The following is a 21,661-nucleotide window of genomic DNA, read 5'->3' as shown; positions in this document are numbered from 1 at the left end:
GGGTAGAGGTAGAAGCTCTCAGTAGGATCACAGAGAAAAAGACAACTGACTTCGTATGGAGAAACCTGGTCTGTCGATACGGGATCCCTTATGCTTTGATAACAAATAATGGCAGGCAGTTTAATAATCAGAACTTCAGGGACTTCTGCCAGAACCTCGGGATAGAGTTGAAGTATTGCTCGCCTGCTCATCCTCAATCTAATGGGCAAGTAGAAGCAGCCAATAAGATAATCAAGAGGCTGTTGAAAACCAGGCTTGGAGCAAAAAAAGGGTGCATGGGTTGATGAGTTATTAGGTGTATTATGGGCATATAGGACAACCCACAAAACAGCAACTGGCGAAACTACATTCTCCTTGGCCTTCGGACATGAGGCAGTTGTACCAGTCGAGATAGGGACAAGCACGCACCGGACAGATCACTTTGATGAGCAGGAGAACAACGACCAGATGTACTTGAATCTGGATTTGCTAATGGAGAAGAGGGAGCAAGCATCGAAACGATCAGCCGTCTACCAGCAGAGGGTTGCCCGATATTACAACCAGAAGGTGAATGTATGGTAGTTCAAGGTAAGAGATTGGGTTTTAAGGAGGGTGAATCAGAATACGAAAGACTCGACTCAATGAGTACTTGGACCAAACTGGGAGGGGCTATTCAGGGTCAAGCAGGTAGCTAGACCCGGAGCCTACAAGCTTGTTTGTGCGGATGGTCACGAGGTGAAACGCCCTTAGAACGCAGCACACCTCAGGAAATATTTTCAGTAAGACTCGTTCCTGATTTAAAGTTATTTCTGTTCGCTTTTGTTGTTATTTGTTTTATGTTAAATCAAACTCGTGTAAGCCTAATTTAGCAATCAATGAATCGATGAAGAATTTCAGTCAGCTGTAATGTTACAAAAATTTTCTAAGGCATGCAAAAGCTCACCAAGTCTCAAAGCCTGTTTTATGGCGAGACCAGAAGCCAAGCGTGCCAGGATCTGCTCGACCAAGCGAAGGCGAGCAGACTCCTAAGGTTTCAAAAATTTCTAAGGCATGCAAAGGCTCACCAAGTCTCAAAGCCTGTCTTATGGCGAGACCAAAAGCCAAGCGTGCCAGGATCTACTCGACCAAGCGAAGGTGAACAGACTCCCAAGCGTTGTAAAATTTCTAAGGCATGTAAAGGCTAAGTCTCAAAGTCTGTCTTATGGCGAGACCAGAAGCCAAACGTGCCAGAATCTGCTCGACCAAGCGAAGGCGAGCAGACTCCCAAGCGTTGTAAAATTTCTAAGGCATGCAAAAGGCTAAGTCTCAAAGCCTGTCTTATGGCGAGACTAGAAGCCAAGCGTGCCAGAATCTGCTCGACTAAGCGAAGGCGAGCAGACTCCCAAGCATTGTAAATTTTCTACAGCACGTAAAGGCTCACAAAGTCTCCAAGCCTGTCTTATGGCGAGACCAGAAGCCAAGCATGCCAAGATCTGCTCGTCCAAGGGAAGGCAAGCAGACTCTCAAACGTAAAATAATTTACAACTACAAGACGAGAAAGCAAATAAGAACATTCTTATTAATTTATCAACAATCATAAAAAGTTGCTAGTCATAACATACAACGTTCCAAAAAAGCAACTACAACACAAGATACATTCAAGAGGACGGCGGGTCAGTAAGCCGAGCAGCCTCGGTTGGTTAGTCCACCTCAGGTGCAGGGGGGGTATCACCAGTTGCAACCGGGGGGGTACTGGCCTCAGCAACATCAGTAGGAATTGCACGAGGAGGAGAGTTTCCCTCCTCAACCGCAATTGGCTCTACCTCTTCGACATCCTCTTTTCCTGCCTCCTCGTTCATGTGTTGAGCAACACCAGCAACAAGGTCATCCATCTTCAGATCAGGATACTGCTTCCTTAAAACAACCATGATGCAGCGGTAAGAATGCCGCAGACCCTGGTCATATTGGTTGTCAGTTTTCTTTTCTAGATTTTCGACCTGAACCTGCTGAGAGTCCTTGAGGGATTCGAGCTGAGCCTCATAGGTGGCCTTCTGCCTCTGCAGATCCTCATTGACCTTAGTCAGCTCTTCCTCAAGAGTAATGGCCTTGGCTTGAGCGAGAGATTCTCGCTCTATCAACTTCAGATTCTTGAGATTCAGCTCTCCTGCTTTCTTCTCGGCAGCATCAACTTTGGTTCTTGCCAATTGAATATCCTCCTTCATCTTCCGTTCATAGCGGCTGACCTTCGCCTTATAGTAGGTGACCATGCAGCCGAAATGGAAAGCACTATACTGCATAGCCCCCACCAGCTCACCAGAGTGCTGCCGTCAAAATCCTCCAAGTCTCTCTTGCTCACGACCTTAGAAAACTCACTGATGTAGGGGACCAGATGCTCTGCTCGATTGTCGGGCAGGTGGGATTTCGACCTAGCTGGGAGAGAAGAGGAAGTGGGGTCAGTGGCTGCTCCACTAGTTTCACCGACTTTGGTAGGAGGAGGAGGTAGAGTCCTCAGTGGGGGGACCTGCTCCACGGTGTTCACTTGTTTCGCAGAGGGAGCACCCTTATTTTGGTCATGCTTGGCAATATGTGGTCGAGGACGTTTCCGATTCAAAGACCCGATCACAGCATCCTCCATTTTATGGTCGGTGGACATCAAGCGAGATTCGACCAAGTTATAAGCAGTTAGCAACTCTCGGTTCGTACAGGAATTAGCCAGCACAGCTTCGACCAGCTTGAGCGACTCGGGTTTAAGCTGGTAGTGCACACTCCAGGAACCTGCAATGCGAACAGATATTGGGTTAGAGAAAATACAGCAAAATGAAAACCACTATGGAGACAAGACATCTAAAGCGAGCAGGCAACCTGGGACCACGAAACGGGGTGGGACGTGATAATCCTTCCCGTCAATCTGTGCAACTTGACCCCAGAGACCCCCAACAAAAAAAGAATTTTTTCTTCCAATAATTCCCACCACCACTAGTTGGAAGATCAGTTTCCTGGTCTTAGTACTTGATTGGAAGTAATACCAGCCGGCGTCTTTGGGGCTGCTTTTTAGCCGGTACAGATGCTTCACCTCATCAACTGTGGGCTCGCTTTGGCAACATTTGTGCCACAATATGAACAGACCAGAGAGTACCCTCCACCCATTGGGGTTCAGCTGACCAGGAGCTAAATTTAATCCATTAAGCATCCGGACGAAATAAGGTTGCAGGGGGTACCTCAGCCCAAGCTTAAAACTCTCTAGAAATAGAGTAACATATCCCCTAGGAGGTTGGCTGGGGGTATCCTTCTTTCCTGGGATCCTAAGAGTTATCTCATCGGGAATTCCATACCTAACTCGGAGATTAGTGAGCTCGTCTACTGTGGTCGTGCACGTGATGAAATCAATAGCGTAATGCTGTGATAAAGCTGTACCTCCTACTGTGCTCCTCCTATCTGGTCGCAATGTTCCTGGTGAGGACATCTCACTAGAATCATCTCCCTGATCTTTACTTAAGGTGTCTTCCGAGCTAGAAGAACCCTCGTCGTCGCTATTACCGGTTGAGGAGGTTATTTGGGGGGACATCCTCCTAGCACTAGTTCCAATACTAGATCTAATGGGTTCTAAGGGGATCTCGGGGTCAAAGGCAGGACCAGCGAGCAGACTAGGCAAGAAGCCTAACTCATCGTCTTCAATCTCAATAACTTTCTCATTGCCTTTTGACATTCCCTAAACTATAACCAGAGCAGTATCACCAAACACTACCCAAACAAAACAGAGAAAAGAAATTGTCTACAACTATCCAAGATCGAGGAGATAAGAATAATACCTGAAGTTATGGCTCAGTCGGAGAGAGGCAGGGATGAAAGCTTTTTATGCCGAAAATCCTTCGTCGGAGAGACAGGGATGAAGAAAATGACGAGTCTCTCTTTTGGGGGTTTTGGTTTTTCCTAATGAGGAACAAACTCTTGGGCTGCCAGTATTTAACGGCGCAAATCCCAAGAGTTTCATAACCGTCTGTTTGAAATTCAAACGGAGGGGTAGATTTCTGCCATATCACGTCATCCGCAATTAAATGCAACACAACTCTTGGCAACCTTTTCCTACCCCGCGCAAGCCAGAACCGTTGAGTTTTCACTGTCAGCTCACTACGTTACCCAACACCAGAAACTGGGGGACCGGTGTTTGGGGGATGTACTTCGACGAGACCAGCCGTGATGAGCAGATGCCTATTAGTAGGGTTCCCACGAACATATATATCTTGTAGAAGTTTGGTAGTAGGAGAACAGGAGCAGGAATATTCTGCTCGTCCACGAATACGCCATCGGCGAGGCCGGTCTCTTGCTAATGGTTGAGCCTTCTACTAATTGTTGAGGCGAGGAGACCCGGTCAACGGAAGTTGACGAGACGTGCACTCCAACCCGAGAATCAAGGCACGAAAACCACGCGACCACCCACGATTACGGAAACGGAGCATCCACTTCCGAGATATAGGAAGGCAATGGGCGTGGATTGAGGGAAGGTCTAAACTCAGGAGAAGCCTATAAAAAGGTGGCCAACGAAGGTAAAATGGTTAGAATTTTTGACATTAAAACGGAGATAAAGAGTGCACTGAATAATCGATACCAAAAATAAGCCATAAGATTAGTGGCTAACGTTCCCAGGAACACCAAACCTTCATTTCTGACTTGAGCGTCGGAGGGTTTACGCCGGAAAAACAACCGGCGTACTCTAACTTGTTTCTGTGTACGCATGAATTTTTGGAGAAGAAGTCATACGAGGAGAAATCCTGATCGTGGTCGAGTTGATTGAGCAGAGATCCTGGTCGTGGTCGAGAGGGTAGCCAGAATCTTGCATCAACAATACTTATTCACCATGATCCTCAACTTTGGGGTAAAGATGTAAAGTTCAAACCAGAGGATTTTCTTAGGAGTTTAAAAGTTCCAACCAAGATGTAAAGTTCAAAACCAGTGGTTTTGAACTTAGGAGTTTAAAATTTCAAACCAGAGAGGTTTTCTAAGGAGTTCCAAAAGCAACTAAGAGTAATTGTATTCTTACAAGAACATATTTTGGACAAAATTTTGATTTGCCGGAAGCCAAAATGGCTTTGGCATTAATTGTACAACACTCTTTGTTTTAGCTGTCTCCATCCCATTCTCGTTCACTTTTTCCACTTATAACTATGTATTCAGCTGCAATTTGGTCCTGATTTGATTTGCATACACTGTAGAGTTAAAATGAACATTACATTCAGATATGAATTGCTATCAAAATTTTCACTCAAAACTCTTTCACTTTATTGTCTCTCAAACAAACAAAAATTGACACTCGACAATCTTTACTTTGTAACAAAATAGAAAATGGAGATTACTGATTGGTCCGTGATTTTCTCCTTTGCTTTATCTACTGCAATTACAGCTAGTGACTGGATGCTAGTGAATTGGCTATGGTTAAAAGCCCTAGAAGTAAAAAAACATTCAGCCGCAACTCCTACTTTAAGGTAGTGTTTGGTTAGGAGGAGAGAATGTAGGAGAGGAAAATAATTTAAATTCCTTTTTTATTTTCATTGTTTGGTTTGACAAAATGTATAAGAATTTAATTTCCATTAGAATTTAATATCATCATAACGTAGAACTTAAATTCCACACTAAGTAGTGAAGAATTTAAATTCCTCTTATATTAAAAGCTAAATTTTTTAAAATTACCCTTCATCTTTTTAACTTATTTAATACCATTAATAATTATTATTTATGATTTTATTTTATTAATTTAATATTATAAATGGACCACCGCCAGAAAGTCGCCGGACCACTATCGAACCTCGCTGTAATGTCGCTGGACTACCGTCAGACCACCGCAGGAATATCGCCGGATCTCCTCCGGACTTCCGCCGCCGGCCACCGGGCCGCCATTTTATTTTATATATATATATTTTATTACTAATATAAATAATTTAATATTTAAGGTAAAAGATAAATTTGTCTAAAGAAAAAAATTATAATTCATTTCCTTATCAAATTTTATATCAAACCAAACAACAAAATTTAATTTCACTACTCTTCTCCATTCCTTTCTTCTCCCTTCCTCTCCATTCCACTCTTTTTCTCTCCTCCCTTTTCTTCAAACCAAACATGACCTAAAAGCTTTAGAAGTAACTAATAACAATACATAGTTTGATATTCATCAAGAAAAACGTCATTTGAAAGAGAAACACTTGTATGGATTATGATTTTCTCTTGATCTGATCTGTCTTTTAATACTAGTGTATGATAAGAATTTAATTATTTTTATTTTTTAATTTATTAATCACTAATTACGTTAATAAAATTTACTCTTGAAAAGATAAAAGATCATGAAATGATCGTCCTAACAGGAACTGACATTTTGAAATGTTGCACTCGATTAATAGGACCTAACATTTTAATAAATCTAATGTGTCCACAAACAGTAATAAATTTGGAGAGTTTTATTGAAAACACCAAATTTATTTGTTAAATATTTATGATAACACAAAAATAATATTATCACTTTTTTTTTAATTCATACTACAGTTGCACCTGGTCATTAAATTAAGCTACTTAGTCATTGGTTCTCTTATCATAATTGAATCCTATAAGTAAGTGCTAATATGATTACACAGTTGCATCATAGTTGTACCTAGGGATGACAACCAAACTCGGACCCGGATCGAACCCGGACTGAACCCGGAAAATCCGATCCGGGTTCAACCCGCACCAGAGTAATTTTTATCCGGAATCCGGATAAGTTTTTAACAACCCGTATATTTCTGGGTTCGGATCCGGTTTCAGGTCAACCCGCAAATCCGAAACCTGGACCCGGATATTATTTATTTTAATATTAATTTTTATCCACAAATCCCTAAATATAAATAGAAAAAAAAAGCAAAAGTGAACCCTAGATCTAGATCTCTCAATCTCTCTCGTTCCTCTCTCAAAATTTCTCCTGAACTCTACTGTAAATCTATAATTTCTCCTCTCAATCTCTCAAGTCTCATTTGTAATCCGTTCCTCTCTCAATCGCTCTCACCCGTGAGTCGTGACTCGTTCCTCAGTCCTCACTTAATCTCTCTCACTCTCTCTTCAACTCTCCTGTAATCTCACTATGTCGCGGCCAGCAAAAGGGTTGAAATTCATCTCAGTCGCGGCTGGGTTCGTTTGTGGTTTCTTGGATCCATTTCTTCGTAAGCAAAAAGTTGGTTCTTTGTTATTTATTTAATTCATCAAAAGCTTGCAACTTTTTTTGTTATTGATGCATTTAGGTACCTTTTTTGACTTGATTTGTATTAATTAATTATGTTTTAGTTTGTGGTTGTGGGGTTGTGTTAATAAAAAGGTGGTAATGGACTTGATTTGTATTAATTAATTATATTTTGTTCTGTGCCAGCTTCTTGCATGCTTTTTCCAATTATGTTTTAGAACTTGGATGTGTTATATGTTTTTTTTTTTTGCCCTTTGTCCAGCAAATTTTGTTGAACCAAAGTGAAGTAACTTGGTTTTGATAGTCTGGTTCTGGATGTGATATATGTTTTTTTTTTGCCCTTTATCAAGCAAATTTTGTTGAACCAATTCTAGGAAGAATACTGTAATGTGTTTTATCGTAATGTGTTTTTTCATGTAATACATTAAAACATTAAAACATCTCCTGTTAAATTAAGCAATCGGGTCTCTCAAAAAAATAATAAATAAACCAATCCGGGTTCAAAACCCGGAATCCGAAAACTCGGATTTTTCCGAGTTGAACCCGAACCGGACCCGAATTAAAAAAATCCGAATTTAATACAGCTCCGGTTATGAATATTTTGTATCCGGGTCCGGATCCGGAACAGCCAAACCCGAACCCGAACCCAGAAATTGCCATCCTTAGTTGTACCCTATACCTAATCTAATAAATCATTTCAATGCAAGAGACACGATGCGGGACCCACAAACGCGACAGAATTGGATATCCCGATATTTTAAAATGGGGCAATGATATTCGGCCACCACAGGAACATAAGGAAGCCAGAAACGCATGCTTCCTCTGCCGTTTCGAAGTTTTCAATTTAAAAATAAAAAATAGATTTTTCCATTGAAAAATATTAAAATTAAATCTAAAAAAGTGAAAAATCTAAAATTCTTACCCCTCCCTCTCACTGTACCAGTCACTCATTTGCTCTGTTCTCTCACTCGCCTTCCCTCTCCCTTACCCGCTCTTCTCTCTCACACGATCCGTCTCTCTCACTCACCCTCCCTCTCACACACTCGATCTCCTCGTAACAAATCTGCCCGTTTTTCGAAATCGGGCGAATTGGTCTTTTGCAGTTGCTTCTCTTGGGTATGCATCACGTGGAGGAAATAAAGATGAAGCATCAAAACTGAGACGACAGACTGCTTCTTCCAAAGTCTTACGAGCTGTTGCAGCCCAACTCTTCACGAACGGGCTGAAAATTGTGCCATCACCGATCATATGTGAAATACCAGCACAAACAACAAGACCACCACAAGCAAATGATGTTACTTGTACCTTAGCCGCGTGAGCTCCTGCTATTTGTCCACTCTGATCATTCCCATCTGCTGGAAAGAATTTATTAAAGATCAATGATAGATCTGGTTTGCTGAGAAATTCATTAAGAGAAATTACAGCACCGACGTCTACAAAATATACCCCCTCATCATTGCACGGTGTGCTTGACGATTTTGGACCTTTTTTCACCAACCTAGGTAACTAAATTTAGTATGTTGCGGAAAGGTTTTGATTTATTGTATTTATATTTTAAAATTATTAGAAATAAGTTATTTGAAATATAGATTTTGTTTGAATTGTATATGGTTAATACAATTTATTTTTCATGGTATAGAAATGACGGATTCAGGAAAAAATTACGAAGTCGAAGATTTAGAAGAATTAGATGACAACAATTTAGATGGAAATAATGAAGAAACTGATAATGTTGTGGATGTGAAACAAAAAAAGTATGAGCCAAAGTTTGGGATGTTGTTTGATAATCTTGAGGTGGATATTGTAGTCCCAACACATGAGCGCAATAAGGATCCAGTAAGTTTTATGTTTTTTGATGTAATACTATTTAATTTTTTTAATTTTTAATCATTAAAATTTGCTATGATTGTATTTTTAATGGTCATTAAATAATGGTCATTTTTTAAGAACTTGTATTCGCATGCCAATCATAAGGATGTGATATTTATCCATCGTTTCCTTTTGATTCTTACATTATACGTTATAATCCAATTTCTATGTTTATGCTTAGTTAATTTTGTATTTTTTGGAATGTGATATGGTTCTTAATTTGTGCAAACTAGCAATCTCCATCACTCTAATATTCAATTATTGAACGTGGGATATTTTGAAGGTTTTTTTATCCATATATTCAAAGGTTGAGTATGTCAATAACCATTACAACAATAAGAGTAGTTCATGTAGAAATGCCAAATTAACAAAAAAATTTTTAAAAAAGAAGGTACAATTATTCACTTAAACAAATTACATAATGAAATTGCTATTCCTAAAATGCACAACACAGTGGAAAAAATAATCCAAAAATTCAACCAACTTAAAGTTTTGATTTATCAGTTTGCACACTCTTATCACATATTTTCTACGTTAGTCTTCCCAACTTAATGCGTAACTGAATTGTTCATTTTCCTCACACAATTGTAAGCATTGTATGTTGATTCGGCACCCAACAATGATATGTAAGATTGGAATGAATCAAATACATATTACCAACGTAAAGAGAAAAAGAAAAGGCTGTATTCTATTTTTCTAGGATAAAAATCAAATACAAGTCACGTTTGGTTTGATTTTAGAGGATGGTTAATGAAGAAATATATGCTTTACTGCCAACAAACGTAAATGAAGAACCTTAGAATGAAGCTGCAATTACTGGATTAGCAGTATATGCTTTACTGCGAACAAAAGTAAACATATATAAGCAAAAACAAAATTACGACCAAATCATAAGCTATATAAGCAAAAACAAAATTACAACCAAATCATAAGCTTTTAACATTTCACAGAGTATCACACTTCAAATAACTTGTTTCTAGTAATTTTCAAATATAAGTACAACAACAATCCAAATATTTTTTTCTAAGCAAAGTATCACATACAAGGTTTCATAAAGGCCGTGTCAAAAGAATTTCTTTAACTGATTAAATATACTAATTTTAGGTGATGATGATCTAATACTATTAAATTAAATTAACTAAATTTCGCGATCAAAAATTCAAAAAACGCATAGAATTACGGATCAGGTCTAATTAACAATCAAACTTAGCAACCCAGATGCATTTATGGCAAAACAAAATGTTCATCAGACTGCACAAAACCACCCAAAAAAGAATTTATAAAATAATAAAAGCAACAACTGCGACCCGTATGTGAATTAGACAACTAGATTTTGCCAGAACAAGAAACACAACAAAACAAAGAGAATAAATCAATCAAGGGCATAAACAGAATGAACAAAAAAGGGCAAGATCAGCGAAGAAACTGACCCACAACACCGGATCCTCCTGAGCCTAGCGTCATAGTTGCGGGTGAGTGACAGCCAAACAGAGGTCCAAAATCGTCAAGCACACCCTCAAGTAAGACCGATCGGCGACGTGAAAGGCGTGACAGCAATGTCGGTGATTTTCTGGTCGGCGATGGGCGTGGCGTGAGAACAAGCTTTGCGGGTGAGGGACAGCCAAACAGAAACAGCTCGCTAGGGGGTGAGTGAGGGAGACAGATCGGGTGAGTGAGAGAGAAGAGCGGGTGAGGGAGAGGGACGGTGAGCTAAAGAGGCAAAGCGAGTGAGTGGTACAGTGAGAGGAAGCATGCGGAAAGGTGATTTTCTTTAGATTTAATTTTAATGTTTTTCAATAATAAAATCTATTTTTAATTTTTAAATCTAAAACTTCGAAACGGCAGAGGAAGCATGCGTTTCTGGCTTCGTTATGTTTTCGTGGTGGCCGAATATCATTTTCCTTTAAAATGAGGAATATAATCAATCGCCTTCCAAGAGGCTTCATTAAGAATCAAGATATAGAGTAGTTAAGCACAGCCTCTCTCTCTCTCTCTCTCTCTCTCTCTCCCTCTCTCTGTCTGTTTCCTCTCTGTTCTGTTCAATGAAAATGGAGGCTACACTTTGGGCTGTGACTTTCTCCATTGCTTTCTCTACAGCTATTCTAGCCGTAGCATGTGCCTGGTGGATGCTACTGAATTGGGTATGGCTAAAGCCAAAGAAGCTAGAAAAGTTTCTCAGAGAGCAAGGATTCTCCGGAAACTCCTACAAAGTATTTCATGGGGACATGAAAGAGCTTGCCCAGACCACTAAAGAAGCTAAAAGCAGACCCATCAGCCTCTCCGACGATATCGCCCGGCGAATTCTGCCTTTCCACCATCGTATCATCACCAATTTTGGTAAGCCTTCCTACTAATTTATCTCACTCAACTTTGCTTGGTAATAATTTTATTTTGCTTTTATATCAATAAAATTAAATAAGATTCAAGTTTTTCTAATTTTAAAGGGAAAAGGAGAATGGCAGATAAGCTCTTAATATTTCTTATTTTTATCACTTTGCTATTTGATTTTTTAATTTTTTTTATTACACCCTTAATGTTAAAATCGTAATTAAAAAAAAGTTTTTTTTTTTACCGTTTTACAGTTATTATCTTAATTTCACTCTATCGGTATAATATGAATTTTTTTTTTAATGTCAAAATTCATGTTACTCTTCAACAATAAAATTCAAACATTAAAATCATAGTTATGTAAAGAAAGTAAGAGTGATTAAAAAATGAAGAATAGTAAGGACCAATGTGCCATTCTTCCACAAGGGAGAAGGGACCAAAAAGAAAAAATGGGATGGTTTTTGGAAACTTTCAACCAAGTGTCTGTTTCTGAAGATTTCTTTTGTCTTTTATAATTACGACAAAGTAATTTTTTTTTTAAAAAAAATTATATATCAAAAGCGGATTGATATATTGGTCTTAGTTGACCGAGAATTATTTACACCAACCATGAGAATTAATACAGTAAAACCTTGAAATATGAATACTCGATAAAGAAATAATTTTTTCATAATAATAAAAAATTATGATCACAATTTGAGATTAGTTATAATTAAAAATAAATTTTATATTGTAATAAATTATATTTTTTGTAAGTTCTATTTTAATAAACTTACCTCCACAGCGTAATAATATTTCAAATATATATATTATGTTACATTAAATAATTAAGATAGAATAAAATATTTTTTTAAAATTACTTGTGACAATAATTTATTCTTTAAAATTGTAACTATATCTTTCAATTTGTGGATATGTATTAATTGGTCAGCATAAATGCTTAATAATTGGTCAGCATAAATGCTTAATAATTGGTCAACAATATCGATACATTAAATTTGACTAACTTATTAATTTATTAATACGTGACATAATTTATCTTTATATCACTTGTATTAGGAATAATTAAATAAAGAATAATTTTTGTACTATACTTCCATTGAATTATAATTTTTTTATAAGAATAAATTTCTCTATTTTCAATAATACGACTATATAATTAATAATGAATATTAGGACTCCTCCTTCTCTTCTTTTGACTATTATTACTATTTTTTTAAAATTTGAGATTGTGATTAAATAGCATCAGTCTAGGTGACTGTAGAATTTTAGTTATAAATAAATTAATAAATTTAAACATGTTAAAAAAATAAGACAAAATAAGATAACGATACTGATACGCTGACGCAGACATATAAATGACGTCTGTGCTTATGCGAGGAAGCCACGAAAAATAATAAAATACGAGAAGGCTGTATTTTATTATTTCAAGATATTACTTGCCTAACAAGGCGTTGATGCCACCTGGTGGATCGGTTCTGTAGCATTTTTTTTTCTCCTTTAATTTGAATTTGAGAAAGGGCTAAAAAAATTGAGTTAAGTTTCAACGCTCGTCTATTTTTAAAAATAAATAAATAAAATATGGTGTTCACCTGTTTTTAATCATTTTCTTCGCATTACGTGTTTTTTAACTCGCTATAAAAATATTCATCTCGGAAGGATGGTAATGGCGTAATGCGTACTTAAGAAAAAAAAATTGGAAAAACTAAAGGGTCCTTTTTTTTTTTTCAATTATAACAAGATGACGATGCCATAAAATAAAATAAATTTTGCGTTTTTTTTTTCTAAGAACAATAAAAACAAAGAAAAACATGATAAGTTGAAAGATTCTAATCCGTAAGCTTATTGCTAAAATTACAGGTAAGAATTCTTTCATATGGATGGGTCCAAGACCAAACATACACATCACAGACCCTAAAATGATAAGGGAAATCTTTTTGAAGCATGATATCTTTAAAAAGCTGAGAAGCCCACTTGCGAAGTTGCTGGCCACTGGGATGGTAGGCTATGATGGTGAACAGTGGTTTAAAGTTAGAAAAATCGCCACTCCAGCTTTCCATCATGATAAGTTGAAGGTTCGTTTTCACCTTTATACTTCGTTTAATCACACACAAACACACACCATTTTCAATATGCATATTCATATTGTTACATGACCAATGACAATGTTTGACAATTTCTTTTCTTCTTTTTTTCTTTTTAAAGAATATGTTACCTACAATTCATAAGAGCTGTAACGACATGCTAAGGAAATGGGAGATGTCGTTTTCAAAGGATGAGTCCTGTGAGTTAGATGTGTGGCCTCATATTCAAACTTTGACAGCGGATGTGATTTCTCGAACAGCATTCGGCAGTAACTTTGAAGAAGGAAGAAAAATATTTGAAGTCCTAAGCGAACAAATTAATCTTGTAATTCAAGCTTCATTGTTTGCTTATATTCCAGGATGGAGGTAATTTTAATTATTAATCAACTTAAATTATTCCTCGTAGTACTCTTGGTGACCTGAGCTGTGCTAATTTTTTAAACATCTTATATCATGTGTGTTTATAGCACTGCATAAGATTAAAAGTGGTCTTCTAAAAAAAGAGCCCTTATCATTATAGTGTAGAAAAGTGTTGTCAAATGTTTTAGCGTATGAATAATTTCCACGTGCCTTGCACTTAATTATGAGAATGGTTTATTGGTAGGTTTGTGCCTAATAAACTGAACAGAAAATTGAACAGCAACCACAATGAAATGGGAGAACTGGTAAAAGGTATCGTTAACAAAAGAAAGGAAGCTCTGAAAGTTGGAAAAGCCAGCAATAATGATGACTTATTGGGTATATTGATGGAATCAAATCACAAAGAGATTCAGGAGAAGGAAACTGGAATGAGTATTGAAGAGGTGATTGAAGAGTGCAAGCTGTTCTATCTAGCTGGGCAGGAAACTACTGCATCATTGCTTGTGTGGACAAAGAGAAATAAATATGACAGATCAATGGTTTTGAAGCGTTTATAACACTTTTTTTAAAGGCTTTTTTTGAGTATTTGTAGATCGAATTTTACAGATTAGACATTAATTTATATCCGATTAATAATTTTAGGGATTTTAAATTGTCAATCTAATCAAATCCATAAATTGGTGAAATTCATTTAAGTCCAATTCATGTGTCAACAAATCAAATGCGGATTTGATCCAATACTTATCTAATCCACCATTTTACAAATTAGTTTAAAATTTTGTAATTCTGTCAAATCCACAAACTAATTAAACAAAAAAATTTAATATAAAAATAATTTTACTACCGATCAAATTCAAAATTGAATAAGATTTAAATAAATTAATTGTTTAAATAAAGTTAGAATAAAGCATTTAGAGTTTCAAAATATACCACATCGAAAAGAAAAAAAAATCTCATTTGTTTAAATTAATACATAAAAATTAGCTGAAATTATGAAAATTAACTATTTAGGAATTGTTTTGTCTTGCTTGACCCAAGGAAGAGGAATTGTTTTGTCTTACCTTTGGTTGAATACCGATTATTATTATTTGGTGAGACCAATTAATTGTTTATACATACTTAAAAAATAATTTTATCCAACCTTTTAATTACATTTTATTATAGGTAATTATGTATAAACTAAAGTTAGTATGTCGCATACAATTGAAAAAAAAAAAGAGTGCCCCGCACATATGACAAAGTAGTAATGGAAATTAATTATAAGCTACCCGAATTTTTACATGGCTAGATATTTTTAAATAAAATAAAATTAAAAGGCTTGTAATTGGCCAATTTGTTAAAATAATAATTGATGACAAACAAGTTAGACAAATTTGTCTATACAAAGGATTGTGGATGAGAGAATTATTTGAAAAGTCAGTCAATCCCTTTATATGCAAATTGATGTGATCAAGTTACATATATAAATTCTAACAAAGTGTTTGTGGTTCTACCATTACTCATTTAGAAATTGTGTTCAATTCTAGCCGATCATTTTATAAATTGTTGAAAAGCAAAAATTTGGAAAAGTCTAGTCACAGGAGTTAACATTTTATCTAGATAAAATAGTAATAACAAAATATGTTGGTTAAAATTAGTGAAAATAAAACATTCAACTAATATTTTTTTTTAATTTTGTCAATGCCTTAGGAAATAAATTACTTGGTCATAAAAAATACAAAGTTGTCTAAGACAAAACTTTTAGTTACTATTTTTAGTTTTGTCACCATAATAACTCATCTACGACTAAAAAACAAGATCTTAAAATTATAATAAATCAAAATAGCTTTAGAGACTAATATTATGTGTTATTGATGGTTTGCCTAAATTAACACCTGTGTTTTAGTTACAAAATATTTTTGTCACCTATAATTATATTTCTCGACCATTTATTTTGTCATGAATGACTTTTTCTTAATTGGATACGCGTAATATCTCTTGGAATAATCATCAATGAAAGTTATCAAGTACTTTTCACCTCTCAGGAATATATATGGCAATTCCCAAATATCAGAATGAATTAAGTTAAAAATGCTTCTACTTTTGCCGCTAGATTTGTTAAACTTGAATCTATGCTGCTTGTAATACAATGGTCACAAAACGATGAGTTTTCCTATTTAAACCTCGGAAGCAACTTTTGCTCAGAGATAATCTTTAAACCTTATTTCGATATGTGGCTAAGTTTGAGATGCCACATTATTGTCGATTCTTCTTCATTTGACGTGACACATCAGCTTCTTGTAGTGTTTCCCCTTTAGGCATGAATAAAATTAACACCGATCTTTTCCACCTTCATCAATACAAATGCGCCTTTAACAATCTTCATGATCCCATTTTTCATATGAGCTTTGCGTCCAAGACACTCAATTCGTCCTAAAGACCATAAATTATTTTTCATGCCTTTGACATGTCGTATCTCCTTAATTGTGCGAACTGTACCATCAAACATTTTTCTTTTGACAGCACTAATACCAGAGATTTTTGAGTCACCCATGTACACATATTCTCTTAAAAAGGTCCATGTTTGTGGAACCATTCTCTTTAAGAGGCCATGTGTCATGTTGCTCCTAAGTCTATAAGCCAAATGTCAGCTAAATGCTTCCTGTCTTCTGCAAGAATTACTGTCTCGCTGTAGAGAATTTTTCCATCATCAAAAGTACTTATTGTACAATCATGAGCATTTGATGACTTAACTTTATTGTCTCTACTTTGCTTATTTTTCCAACACTCTTTCTTGACATGCCCTTTCTTGCCGTAATTGTAGCATTTAACATTCTTGTTACTTCTTGATTTTGATATACTATGATTACGACCTCCACTGGGGCCACGTTCTGTTGATCTATTTCTAGTCATCGATAATGCTTTTGCTTGCTGCGAACTTGCCTGCCTACATTCCTTGTTTTTTTTTGTTTGCTTTCTTCATTTAATATAGAGGTTACAACATTGCCAAAGACTAGACTATCTATTTGGTTATTGTTTGTTAGATTAATGATGAGTTGATCGTATGAATTTGAAAAGTGTAAAGATTCCTTTTTAAGAAAATCTTGTTTTGTAAAGACTTGTTCTCGTACAATTTTGTAAGAGTATCCCATATTTTCTTTGCTCTCTTTTTCTCTCTACACTAGAAAACACTTCATTAGCCAGTGCTAAATGTAGATCCATAGTTGCATTACTGTCTACCTCGTTCTACTTGGCATCATCAGTTATCTCCATGGACTTTTCTCTTATTGTTACCATGCAATTTTTTTTCCTCAAAATAGCCTTCATCTTTATTTTCTACAACGACGAATTATTTTCGTTGAACTTCTCAATTTCGTATTTTGCGACCATTGTTTTTTCACCACGAACTACATTTGCTAAGATTGGCTCCCATCGTTTCACGTGAATACTAACCATATATGTGAACAGTACTATATATGTGAATAGTACTGTGACAACCAACTTGACTCTAATACCACAATTAGGAAATTAATGGTGAAGCAGGGCCACAATAAAATGAAATTGGAGAAAAATAAAGAATAAGCATACAAAGAGGACACTAGAAATTGCGTGATTAAGCTTTTAACCTATATCTATAGGCGAAGACAGAAGGATAAAACTTCACTAGTGCAAAGAAGATTATAAGTATTGTAAGATTTTACCCTTACTTTCTAGAACCCAATACACCCAATCGCTCAATCACTAAACTCTCAGCTTCTCGCTCTTGATAGAAGAAACAATTTGAAGAAAAGAAATGAAATTTTTTTTTTACAAAATGGGCATTAATTTACAATTTATGGGGAACTCCCCTTTTATAGCCAAAATAATCTATTATTTTAATTTCTTCTTTTTTTTGTCCTTCTCATGGCTTCTTCAACGTCGAAGCCATAAACTGCCATTTTCCTTCAAACTTTTTGGCGCCGATCATTATTTGTCAAATTTAACATTTGTGGCTTCTTCATTTGCGGCACCGGCTTCTACATTTGATAGCCAAGCCAAGAAGCCACAGACAGAAGAAGAAGCACTCGGTTACTATCGATGGTTGTTAAGCAGTCAAACAACCAAGATGAAAAAAAACATTTAGGCAATCTACGATCTCATTTTTTCCTTTCGCAAAAAAATCCATGCAAGATCCCCTCTTCAATTTCCAATTTTATTATTCCCTCTTCATTTTTAATATTTTTCCCTTTGCAAATCCTCTTTAAAATCGTTTGATCAAGTAGCCTATCACTCTTAAAAATAACCAGTTCAGGTGGTTGACTACTTGTTACTACTTTTTGATAAGTTTCATGGCATGGATTCAAATTAAAACACATTAGATGCTCTCGGATTCTCTACACTGTAAGTTACGTAAACATAACTGAGGAATTGCCTAATATAAATTATTTAAAATATATTTTATTAAAAGTATCCTGTCTTTCTACACGTTTTAGAAGTTTTTGGGATTGATGCCAACTTAGAGTTATCCAAGTCTTTTCTTTTTAAATAAATAAATAAATCATTCTGCATTTTGGTTCATACAGAGCACAAATATAGCCACAATCAAATTCAGCAGTTATGTTTCTCATTTTGTAGAAAACTCTATTGTATAAAATTCACTACTACAAAATTAGTATTTAATGACGGTTTTAAAAGACATAAGATGACGGTTTTAGGCAGCGACATTAAAAAGGGTACACTGTTTATGACAGTTCAAAAACCGTCATTAAATGTATACATATAATGACGGTTATTTTATTAAACAATCATTATTTGAGATATATTATAGAGTTTCAATGACAGGTTTTTCTTAAAAATCGTCATTAAAAAATACCATTCAATGAAGGTTCTTTAAATAACGGTCATCAATACTACTTTAGCATATATTTTTAATGATAGTTTTCTTCAAAACCGTCATTAAATGTCAATTTTTAATGACGATTTTATATAAAACAATCATCTTATATAGGTCTTTGATGACCATTCTTATTTAAAATTACCATGCTTCAATTGTTTTTTTAGATTAAAATTTACATAGTTGTTTTCACATTCTAAACTGTACAATTGAAGCTGCATTTGCAAATTTCAATTTACATTACACATTGATATAATTGTCATTTACATACAAAGAACTCAAATACATGCAAGCTTAATTATAACAGTTTAGCACTTAAATAACCTTGATCAAAGTAACTCCTAATAATGAAAAAATATGCTACGCGAATTCTCAAATTTAAATCCTATCAAAAACATGGTTGGCACCACTTTTTTAGATGGGCGGTGCCAAACCATCAACATTTTCAACACGGCCCGCCATTTTTGGTGGTGCTGAAATGCTTGAAGAAGAAAAATGAGAAAAAAGAACAAAAGAAGAAAGAAGAAGTCGAAAGATTTGAAAGAAAAAATAATAAAATATTAATAGTATTATTTTATTGAAAAAAAGGAAGGGAAATGAAGCCTATAAATAGAAGGCTTTAATTCCCCTCTCGGCATCCCATTCTTCAGTTTTTAATCTTTTGTCAGAGAGGAAAAATTAAGAGTCTTAATACTCTTGTGTAATTAGTGAGTGAGAGATTGGGTGTATTGGGGTTCTGGGAAGTGAGCCAAAATATTACAATACTTGTAATTTTCATATCACTAGTGAAATAGTTTCCTTCTATATTCGCCTGTGGACGTAGGCTGAAAGCTGAACCACGTAATTTTCTGGTGTCCTCTTTTGTACTTGTTCTTTATTTTCTTCCAATTTCATTTTAGCTGTGGTCTTCCTTCACCCATCAATTTCCTAACAGTGATATCAAAGCTAGGTTGTATTTTTTGGAGTCAGGTTGTTGTTCACGTAAAAGTACTATTCAGATGTACAATATTGTCCACGTATACGATATTGTTCACGTATATGATATTGTTCACGTATATGATACTATTCACGTATACGGCTTTGTTCATGTATACAATTACTGTTCACGTGAAACGGTGGGAGCTGATCCTAGCAAAGTTAGTTTTTGGTGAAAAGTAATGGCAGCAAAATACGAAATTGAGAAGTTCAACGGAAATAATTTTCCGTTGTGGAAAATAAAGATAAAAGTTGTATTGAGGATAAATAATTGCTTGACAGCAATTGGAGAAAAGCCCACGAAGATAACTAATGACAAGTGGAACAAGATAAACGGGATCGCCATTTCGGATCTACACTTAGCACTTGTGGATGGAGTATTATCTAGTGTGGTAGAGAAAAAGACAGTAAAGGAAATATTGGATACTCCCACAAAATTTTACGAGGCCAAGTCGCTGCACAACAAGACTTCTTAAAAATGAGACTCTATACTTCGAATGACGGAATCTACATCAGTGACTGACCACATCAACACCTTAAAGACTTTATTTTCACAACTCACAATGTTGGGTCATAATATAGAGGAAAATGTACGTGCAGGGCTCCTACTTCAAAGTCTACTAGATTTGTATGATCAAGTCATTATCAACCTTACAAACAATAATCCAGCGGACAATTTAGTTTTTGACGATGTTGCCGCTTTCGTATTAAATGAAGAAAGTAGGCAGAAAAATAAGGAAGACAGACAAGCAAGTTCGCAATAAGCAGAAACACTATCGGTAACAAGAGAGAGATCAACAGAATTTGGCTCCAGTGGAAGTCACAATCATGGTAGGTCAAAATCAGGAAGTAAGAAGAATGTCAAATGGTACAATTGTGGCAAGAAAGGGCACGTCAAGAAAGAGTGTTGGAGTAACCAGAAGAAAAAAGAGGGTAAAGAACCTGATTCATCAAATGCTCAAGGGTGTGTAGCAAGTACCTCGGATGATGGTGAAATTCTCTACAGTAAGGCAACAACTGTTTTAGAAGGCAGAAAACGACTATCTGACGTCTGGCTTATAGACTCAGGAGCTACCTGACATATGACCTCTCAAAGAGAATGGTTCCACACATATGAACCTATCTTAGGAGGATCTGTATATATGGGAGATGATCATGGCTTGGAGATCGTTGGCATTGGTACTATCAAAATAAAAATGTTTGATGGTATTCGCACAATTAGGGAGGTATGACATGTCAAATGCTTGAGGAATAATCTATTGTCTTTAGGAAAAATGGATAGTCATGGGTACAAAACTCATGTGGAGAATGAAATTACAAAGATTGTTAAAGGCGCGCTTGTATTGATGAAGGTAGAAAAGATCGGTGCTAATCTATTTATACTTAAAGGGGAAACATTGTAGGAAGCTGATGCGTGTGTTGCATTATATGGAGAAGAGTTAATGATGATATGGCATCTCAAACTTGGCCATATGTCGGAATAAGGTTTAAAGATTCTCTCTGAGCGAAAATTACTTTCAGGGCTCAAATCGGTAAGCTTACCATTTTACGAGCATTGTATTACAAGTAAGCAACATAGGTTAAACTTCAGTAAATCTATTGCTAGAAGTAAATGCATTCTATACTTAGTTCACTCTGATGTTTGTGAATCACCAGACATATCCATAAGAGGTGCAAAGTGTATGGTGAATTTCATTAATGATTATTCTAGGAGATGTTGGGTGTATCCAATTAAGAAAAAATCAGATGTATTTTCAGTGTTTAAAGAATACAAAGCGCGGGTGGAACTTGAATCCGACAAAAGGATTAAGTGCTTGAGGACAAATAATGGTGGTGAGTATACAGACGGCGAGTTTCATACTTTCTGTAAGCAAGAAAGTATTCAAAAGTAGTTCACGGTAGCATACACTCCTCAACAAAATGGAGTGGCAGAGCGGATGAACAAGACTCTTACAGAACGAATAAGAGCTATGTTGAGAACTGCGGGTCTACCCAATTTATTCTGGGTAGAAGCAACAAAAACTGCCTGTTATATAG

The 21,661-nt window shown here is 35.9% G+C and overlaps 2 protein-coding genes across 3 annotated transcripts in view; one reads left to right on the top strand and one right to left on the bottom strand.

Annotated features, from left to right (window-relative positions):
* Nucleotides 1-7,973: 7,973 nt before the first annotated feature.
* On the bottom strand, nt 7,974-10,789 carry LOC102611387 (salutaridinol 7-O-acetyltransferase-like). Of its 2 annotated transcripts, none has more exons than XM_006477891.4 (2): nt 10,456-10,789; nt 7,974-8,508 (listed from the first exon to the last, which is right to left on the bottom strand). In XM_006477891.4, the coding sequence occupies exons 1-2, from the start codon at nt 10,487-10,489 to the stop codon at nt 8,192-8,194; spliced, it is 351 nt and encodes a 116-aa protein (XP_006477954.2). In that variant the 5' UTR covers nt 10,490-10,789; the 3' UTR covers nt 7,974-8,191. The 2 variants fall into 2 exon arrangements, with proteins under 2 accessions (XP_006477954.2, XP_006477953.2); XM_006477890.4 differs by having other exon boundaries at nt 7,974-8,511; nt 10,456-10,599.
* Nucleotides 10,790-11,067: 278 nt separating this feature from the next.
* The window catches only part of LOC102611083 (cytochrome P450 CYP72A219-like), a 66,601-nt gene continuing 56,007 nt past the window's right edge, over nt 11,068-21,661 (top strand). The window contains exons 1-3 of the mRNA XM_052436285.1: nt 11,068-11,362; nt 13,214-13,428; nt 13,559-13,803. Of these exons, the coding sequence (XP_052292245.1) occupies nt 11,068-11,362; nt 13,214-13,428; nt 13,559-13,803 (755 nt within the window). The remainder of the gene's footprint in view (nt 11,363-13,213; nt 13,429-13,558; nt 13,804-21,661) is intronic.

The sequence above is a fragment of the Citrus sinensis genome, chromosome 3 (assembly GCF_022201045.2).
Source record: "Citrus sinensis cultivar Valencia sweet orange chromosome 3, DVS_A1.0, whole genome shotgun sequence".
NCBI lineage: Eukaryota > Viridiplantae > Streptophyta > Magnoliopsida > Sapindales > Rutaceae > Citrus > Citrus sinensis.
The sequence above is the reverse complement of the archived record's forward strand: the minus strand, read 5'-3'. Positions and strand labels throughout refer to the sequence as shown.

Bases quoted from the DNA above. Each gene is read 5' to 3' on its own strand.
- LOC102611387 (XM_006477890.4), bottom strand. From the start codon at position 10,489: ATGACGCTAGGCTCAGGAGGATCCGGTGTTGTGG. The intron at 8,512-10,455 runs GTCAGTTTCTTC...AATTCTTTCCAG, and splicing joins AGGAGGATCCGGTGTTGTGG to CAGATGGGAATGATCAGAGT.